General features: G+C 62.6%; 1 protein-coding gene and 1 long non-coding RNA gene across 2 annotated transcripts; both read left to right on the forward strand.

Moving 5' to 3' along the window:
* Positions 1-1,220: 1,220 nt before the first annotated feature.
* Positions 1,221-2,860, forward strand: LOC111824388. The gene is made up of 3 exons (XR_002827470.1): positions 1,221-1,288; positions 1,660-1,686; positions 2,743-2,860. It is a non-coding gene; the product is annotated as an uncharacterized LOC111824388 (long non-coding RNA).
* A 311-nt stretch (positions 2,861-3,171) lies between these two features.
* LOC111824389 (deleted in malignant brain tumors 1 protein-like) lies at positions 3,172-7,196 on the forward strand (the record flags this gene model as incomplete). The annotated part of the gene is given in 7 exon segments (XM_023748375.1): positions 3,172-3,386; positions 4,170-4,378; positions 5,285-5,469; positions 5,857-6,251; positions 6,890-6,917; positions 6,919-6,957; positions 6,959-7,196. Coding segments are annotated over 7 exon segments (1,257 nt in total), but the record flags the coding sequence as incomplete, so codon positions are not given.
* Positions 7,197-7,843: the final 647 nt, after the last annotated feature.

The raw sequence follows: 7,843 nt of genomic DNA on the forward strand, positions 1-7,843 counted from the left end.
ATGGGGAGGAACATGGCGGTCAAAGACGTGGAGGGATAAGGTTGGTCTCACCCAGGCCTTCGACCCTGTTGACTCAGCGGAGCGGGAGGCTGTGGACAGGCAGGGAGCACGTGCAGGGGGCACATGGGAAAGTCACGCTGACCGTCCCACCCTATGGGAAGGACTCCTTTCCTGAGGCCTCACCATGCCCTTCCTCTCTGTTTTCTCCTCCATACCCATGGACAACTCCTTCCACAAGTCCATCCATGGCTTCCTCCTCTCAAACAACCGAAGGTACAGGTCCCTTCACCCTCCCAGGGCCTCTCTCTGAGTCTGAATCTCGCCAGGGATGGAACTGGACAGGAAGAGGCTCCACATTGGTCATCCTCATCCTTGTCCCTTAAGGGGTGGGGTGAGAGGAGCGCCTCTGATCAGGTCCCTTGTCTGACATGGTTGTTTGGTGACTTGTCTCCAGAAGGCTTGTTTGGTGGCTCAACCAGGACCTTCCCCTCTTGTTCAGGGTCAGCCCTGGAGGCCTCCTGGGACCTGCTGAGAGCCCTGTGCAGGCTCAGCCTCAGGGGGTTGAGTCTCTATCCTCTCATGTCTGACAGAGGTCCCATCCCCTCTGAGAGCTTTGCCTCAAGTCAGGCAGGACCATGGAGAAGAAATAAGTGGCCAAGCAGGACATGGTCTTGACCTGTCCCGGGAGCCTTGAATCTGTACCCTGCGTGGCCCTAGTGGATGCGGGGGGCAGTCCAGCTCACCCCATGGGCAATCCTGGGCCCCCTACCTAGGTGTACCCTTAAACCTTGTAGGGTGTCCCTGCTCCTTTCCCTTTGATGTAGATGAACTCCTGGGTGTGTCCAATGCTGACCTTTTGCCATGGGGCGTTGCCATTTGGGAGCCCTCAGTCTAGAACAAGCCTCGGGCCTGGAGCTCAGCACAGACATGGAGAAGGTGTCATTGTACCATTGTCTAGGGTTCCAGAATGACTCAGGTTTGGCCCTGAGGCTGGTGAATGGCAGTGACCGGTGTCAGGGCCGCGTGGAGGTCCTCTACCGAGGCTCCTGGGGCACGGTGTGTGACGATGGGTGGGACACCAACGACGCCAACGTGGTGTGCAGGCAGCTGGGCTGTGGCTGGGCCAGGGCGGCCCCAGGAAGTGCCCGGTTCGGACAGGGCTCAGGCCCGATCGTGCTGGACGACGTGGGCTGCTCGGGGCATGAGTCTTTCCTGTGGAACTGCCCGCACAGGGGCTGGAACTCGCACAACTGTGGGCACCACGAGGACGCCGGCGTCATCTGCTCAGGTGTGTCCCGTCTCCGGGCCTCCCTGTTAGTGCGGCACCCTGGTTTCAGGGCTCCTCTCACCTCAGCCCAGCAGGAGACGGGCAGTTTCAGCTTCAAGCTCACATCGCCAGCAGCTGCTGGGTTCCTGGAAGTTTGGGGTTGGCTGTCACATGGCCCCAGCCTGGCCCTCAGAGAAACCCCAACACCTTTTTTTGAGAAAAGTCCCTGAGGTTCCACTTAGTAGGCAGCTCCCGTGGGCCGCTCCCTGGAGCAATTCTGAGGCCACGGGGGTGGGAGGGGGCACGCAGGAGCCCCTCTGTCCGCATCCTGAGGGTCTCCTTCCCACACACCCTGGGCCCAGGACTGACCCCGATGCTTTTCTTTCTCGTAGCTCCGCCCATCGTCGTGACCACCCCAGGTGAGTCCCATGGCCCAGGCTTCTGGTGGAGCCCCTGCTCTGTGTTTGCAGGAAGAGAAGGGCGGGCTCCTGAGTAGCTTTTCTCTCTGATGATCCGGGTTTCCACGGTGATGTGCTGAGGGCACAGTAAGCACCTTTCCTTGGGCTCCGCCTGGGAGCCCCTCTGAGCCCTGCCCCCGCCGCCTCCGGGCCTTGGAGAGGCTGTGGTGGGAGAGGATGGTCCTGGCATTTCAGGTGCAAATAACCATCCAGGTCAACCCGTGGCGAAAGGTGACCATTGTAGAAACATGGCCGAGTAGAACCCCTACAGATGCTCGTCTGGTAACAGGTTCCTTTACCCAAGAGCACAAGCCCCGACTGCTCTCTGTGTCCCGATGGAAACACTCGGTGCCAATTATGGTGGGAAGTGCTCCCAGGGGCTCCCTGGCCATGGACTGTGACCTGGATGGTCAAGGCTCTGACACGTCCTGCAATAAGGACAAGACTTGACTCTCTTCTGTCACACTCTGGGCCATGGACTTTCAACCTCTCCAGGAACATCCTGTCTCTTCATCTTCTTCCCAGGCTGGTGGCACCCATCACCTACCGGCCCTCGCTCTTCCGCCTCACGCACAGGGCGGCGGCTTGTGGGTCCCGATGCGCCTGTGCATGGCGGAGGTGCCCGCAAGTGCGCCGCCCCTCTCCACCTGCACACACACCCTCCCCAGGCCCCTTGCACCCTCACCCGCCTGCGTGCACACAGCCAGCATCCTGCTCACACACACTCACTCCCCACATTGCCCCCGCCAGCTGGATAGTGTGTGTGTGTGTGTGTGTGTGTGTGTTTGTATTTAAATTCTTTATTGTTGAAAGTATTACATGTGTCTCCTTTCCCCCCATTGACCTCTCCCCGGCCGCTCCCACCTCCTTCAGGCTGGGAGCTCCGGAGGGCGCGGCCTGTGTCCAGCGTCTCGCTGTGGCCCCGGGTGGCACAGGGCTGGCACAGAGCGAACATGCGCTCAGAGGCTGAGCCAAGGATGGCAGGAAACTGACCATGATCTCTCCTTCTGTCCCCAGAGCCTCCCTTCACCAGCACAAGGCCAGCTGGTAAGCCCTGCGCTCCCTGCCCTCGGTGACCGTCAGTGACGCTGGGAGAGATGGCGGGAATGGCGAGGCGGTGGCTTCCCTGCGTGTCCCTCAGCCTCAGGGACAGGCCACGCTGGGGCCACAGCCTGTAGGGTGTCTGCCTTGGGAATTGTTTTCAAATCCCCCTCTCATTCCCGGCCAGCGTTGTTCAGTGATTAGTGTCGAACTATGAACCAGGAGGTCAGGGTTCGATTCCTGGTCAGGGCACAGGCCCAGGTTGTGGGCTCCATCCCCAGTGTGGGGCGTGCAGGAGGCAGCCGATCCATGATTCTCTCTCATCAGGGATGTTTCTATCTCTCACTCCCTCTCCCTTTTTCTCAAAATCAGTAAAAATGGATTTAAAACTAATAAATAAGTAAAACTCCCCCCGCCCGGGTGGTGCGCCCTGTGCTCTGGGTGACCAGCATCTCCTCTGTCCCGGCAGCCGCGGGGGCCTGTGGGGGCTTCCTGTCCCGGCCCTCGGGGCGCTTCTCCAGCCCGTCCTACCCCGGGAGCTACCCCAACAACGCCCGCTGCGTGTGGGACATCGAGGTCCAGAACAACCACCGCGTGACCGTCGTCTTCAGAGACGTGCAGTGAGTGGGGTGCGGGCGGCCGCGGTGCCTCGGGGCCTCGGGGGGACCTCGGGGATGTGGAGAAGGAGGGACCGGAGCCGGCGCCCTGGGAGAGAGGCTGCCCGTTGGCATTCTGCCCGTGGGCGCGGTTTTCAACCCAAAACAGGGGCAGCCGGCAGTGGGGCCAGCACAGGGCCTTGGCTTCCGGTCTGTGTGGTCCCTACTGCCCGTGTGGCCACAGGACGTCACTGGCCTTTCCCGAGCCGCAGTCAAAATGGAGGGATGAGCCAGCCGGCATGGCTCAGGGATGGAGTGTCCACCTCTGACCCAGGAGGTCAGGGCTGGAGTCCCAGTCAGGGCACGTGCCCGGTTGTGGGCTCCATCCCCAGTAGGGGGCGTGCCGGAGGCAGCCGATCCATGATGCTCATCATTGATGTGTCTATCTCTCTCCCCCTTTCTCTCCTCTCTGAAATCAATAAAAATATATTTTAGAAAAATGGAGGGATAAGCCCTGGCCTGGTTTGCTCAGTGGATAGAGTGTCAGCCCTCAGACTGAAGGGTCGCAGGTTCGATTCCTGGTCAAGGGCAGGTACCTGAGTTGCAGGCTCAGTCCCTGACCCTAGTCGGGGTGCCTGTGGAAGGCAACCTATCTCTGTCTCTGTCACATCGCTGTCTCTCTCTCTGTCCCCCACCACCCCTCACTCTCTCTAAAAATCGATGGGAAAAGCCCTCAGGGGAGGATAACAAAACAACAGCAAAGCCTTTAGTTAAGTGGAGCCCACACCCTGTGCCCCGCGTCCGCAGGCTGGAGAGCAACTGTAACTACGACTACATCGAGGTGTTCGACGGCCCCGCCCTCAGCTCCCCGCTCATCGCCCGGGTCTGCCACGGCTCAAGGGACTCCTTCACGTCGTCCTCCAACTTCATGTCCATCCGCTTCGTCAGCGACGGCAGCGTCACCCGCAGCGGGTTCCAGGCCGATTACTACTCCCGTCCCTCCAACCACAGCACCAGTAAGTCCCAGGATCTCGGGGCAGGGTGCCTGCCCCCCGGCACCCGCAGTGGCGGGACAGCAGACCAGAGCCGCCGGCAGGTCCGAGTTCCGGATCTGCCGCCGGAAGGGACCAGTGGACGCCATGCCCAGGGCGGAAGTGGCCCTGGCGGGAGACCTGTGACCATCAGAGTGAGGGGCACCGTGACTGTGTCCTGAGACCTGGCACGTGTGGCTGCCGCCTGGAGGCCCCTGGTCGCTGCACCAGGCCCAGCAGAGGCTGGTGGCCAGGAGTGGAGCTGTGCAGGGGATGGACAGACGGACGGACGACGGACTGTGGCCGGCGGGCAGGTGCTGTCCCAGCCCTTTTTCCGCGGGACTCTCAGCCCTGCCAGCTCCACAGCCCACGGACCCTATTTCACCGCGTCCCCACGATTCCACCCGAGCGTCACTTTACTCTGCGGCTCACGGTGACCTGGCAGGACAGCTCCTCCTTCCACATCCGGCCTCCATTTCTTTTGTTTGTTTTTGTTATCCTCCTCTGAGGACATTTTCCCCTTGATTTTTAGAGAGAGTGGACGGGAGGGGGAGAGACAGAGAGAGAGAAACATCCATGTCGGAGAGACACATCGACTGGTTGCCTCCGTGCGGCCGGGGATCAAGCCTGCCACTGAGGAACTTGCCCTTGACTGGATTCGAACCCGTAACTCTCAGTCCATGGGCTGACACTCTACCCCCTGGGCCACACCGGCCAGGGCCTGCCTCCATTTCTCCATCCGTGTGCGTAGGGCTCCTTGGGGGGGGCTGTGTGAAAAGACCCTAATGTGGACCACCTTTGTCAGTCCCTCGATTGTGTGCACGGGGCAGGGGTGGGGGAGCCCCCAGTGGGTTTGGGGCGCGCACTGACCCGGCCGCCCTCGGCCCCCAGAGCTGCTCTGCCTGCCGGACCGGATGCAGGCCAACGTGAGCCGGAGCTACCTGCAGTCCCTGGGCTACTCGGCCAGCGACCTGGTCATCCTCCACTGGCAGGACGTGCAGCAGTGTCAGGCCCAGGTCACGGCGAGCCAGGTGACCTTCACCATCCCCTACGCGGGCTGCGGCACCACCCAGCAGGTGAGCGGCCTTCCCGCGCCCTCCCCGAGCCCGCTTCCTCCCGGCGACGTCCCGGCATGTCCTGGATTCTGGGGCGAAGGGGACGGATTGTGTCTGTCGAAGCGGAACGTCATCGGGGTGAAGGCATCCGTGTCCCTCCCACTTCCAACCACAGGGAGGCGGCGGCAGGCGGTCTCCCCACCGTCCAGGCGGAGGGCGCCCGGCAGGCTGCCCAGCACGTCCATCGTCGCAGCCACGGCGCCGCCAGGGCTCCGTGGGGCCTGAAGCCACGCCGGCTGGGCCTGGGAGGGTTGTGAAGCGCGTTGAGTCACTTCTGACTCTAACAAGACCAGCAGCGAGATCCCCTCGCAGGGCCGGGTGCCTGACGCCCTCTCCCGCCCCCTCCAGCTGGATAACGACACCATCACCTACTCCAACACCCTCCAAGCAGCCATCCCCGTCGGGAACGGCCTCATCCAGAGGCGGCCGAGCCTGCACCTCCACGTGAGCTGCCGGATGCTGCGGGACACCTGGGTGGACCTCATGTACGTGGCCAACGACAACGCCGAGGTCCAGGAAGTGCAGTACGGCAACTTCGCCGTCAACATGTCCTTCTACACGTCGTCCTCGTTCGCCTACCCCGTGACCATGCACCCCTACTACGTGCGCTTGAACCAGGACCTGTACGTTCAGGCCGAGATCCGCCGCGCCGCCGCCCCCATGGCCCTGTTCGTGGACACCTGCGTGGCGTCGCCGTCCTCCCAGGACCTGCCCTCTGTGGCCTACGACCTCATCCGGAGCGGGTAAGCGTGTCCCACCAGCGAGCCAAGGCCTTGGGTCCTGGGAGCTCAGCCGAGCCCATCAGGGTGCCCCTCTGGTTAACGCCCAGGGAGGGGGCGCCTGCTGCCCGGTGGCCCCCAAGCCTGTCAATGGGATGAGGCCCAGTGAGGAGCTCGGGGCAAGCCCTGGCGTCAAGGACGTGGGTGTGGTGGGAAAGCTTTCATTGGGGAGCAGATGGAGATGAGATGCCAGGTGCCAGCTGCACCTACTGGGGGCAGTGGCTTCCTGCGCCCGTGTCTCCACCCACCAAGTGAGCAGGAGGACGCCCACATCAGGGGCTGTTGGGGGATGAGGGAGAGCGTAGGTGGGGTTTGGGAGAGAGGATGCGCAGCGGGGAGGGCGGGTCCTCAGTGGGCGTGGCCAAGGGCGCCCAATGTCGCCCCAAATCAGCCGAGAATGGATGTTCTCACCGTCCTGGTTCCAACCACGCTCCAGGGCAGACATGTGGGCGGGGGCGGGGGGCAGGAAGGGTGGGTTGAGGGGGTGCAGCAGGGGGCGCAGGAGGGGTGCAGCAGGAGGCTTGGGTCCCAGGCGCAGTGGATCCTGGTCGGAGCGGCTGAGGCCCTGAGCCTGATGGCGCCCCTCTGCTCTCTCCTTGCAGGTGCGTGAGGGACGACACCTACCAGGCCCCTCCCCGCGCCCGCACCCGGCCTCGCCCGCTTCAAGTTCCCGCTCCTTCCACTTCCTGCACCGCCTCCCCGCCGTGTACCTGCACTGCAAGGTGCTCGTGTGCAGGGCCCACGACCCCGCCTCCCGCTGCCGGGGCGGCTGCCAGCCCAGGCCCAAGCGAGACCTGGGCTCCTACCAGGAGAAGGTGGACGTGGTCCTGGGCCCTATCCGGCTGCAGGCGCCATAGCCCGGGAGAGGAGGAGCCTGGGTAGGTGGTCGCCCTTGACCCCCCGCCCCGCCACCCGCTGGGGCTCAGACGTGGTCCGGGGGATGCAGGGGGTCGTGGACGTTTCTGTGGGGGTCAGGCTGCACCGTGTGGTGGGCATGGACTGCGTATCGGGCAGCCGGGCTGCAGTGGGCGGTGCAGAGTGCAACTAGCCCTTCGGCCGCCTTCCTCACAGGGCCCCTGGTCTACGAGGGACGCATGTGGGGTCTGGCCTAAGCTGTGGGCTGGGGTGGGGGGACCCTTCATTCTGCCAAGGGCCATTTGGAAGTTTTTTAAAATATACATTTTTATTGATTTCAAGAGGAAGGGAGAGGGAGAGAGAGAAACATCACTGATGAGAGAGAATCATTGACCAGCTGCCTCCTGCACGCCCCCTACTGAGGATTGAGCCTGCAACCTGAGCATGTGCCCTTGACCGGAATCGAAACCGGGACCCTTCAATCCGAAGGCTGATGCTCTATCCCAGTGGTCAGCAAACTGTGACCCCTTGAGTGTGGCTCTTCCACAAAATACCACCTGCAGTGCGATTGAAACTTCGTGGCCACAATGAAGGGGCCAAAGAGTGGCTCCATCTGGTCAAACCTCACGTGAACTCACCCTGAGTCGCCGGCAGGGCCAGAGCCAGGGATTCTTGTGCCTCACGCGGCCTGCAGGCGGGAC

This window comes from Myotis lucifugus, unplaced genomic scaffold (genome assembly GCF_000147115.1).
Source record: "Myotis lucifugus unplaced genomic scaffold, Myoluc2.0 scaffold_1339, whole genome shotgun sequence".
NCBI lineage: Eukaryota > Metazoa > Chordata > Mammalia > Chiroptera > Vespertilionidae > Myotis > Myotis lucifugus.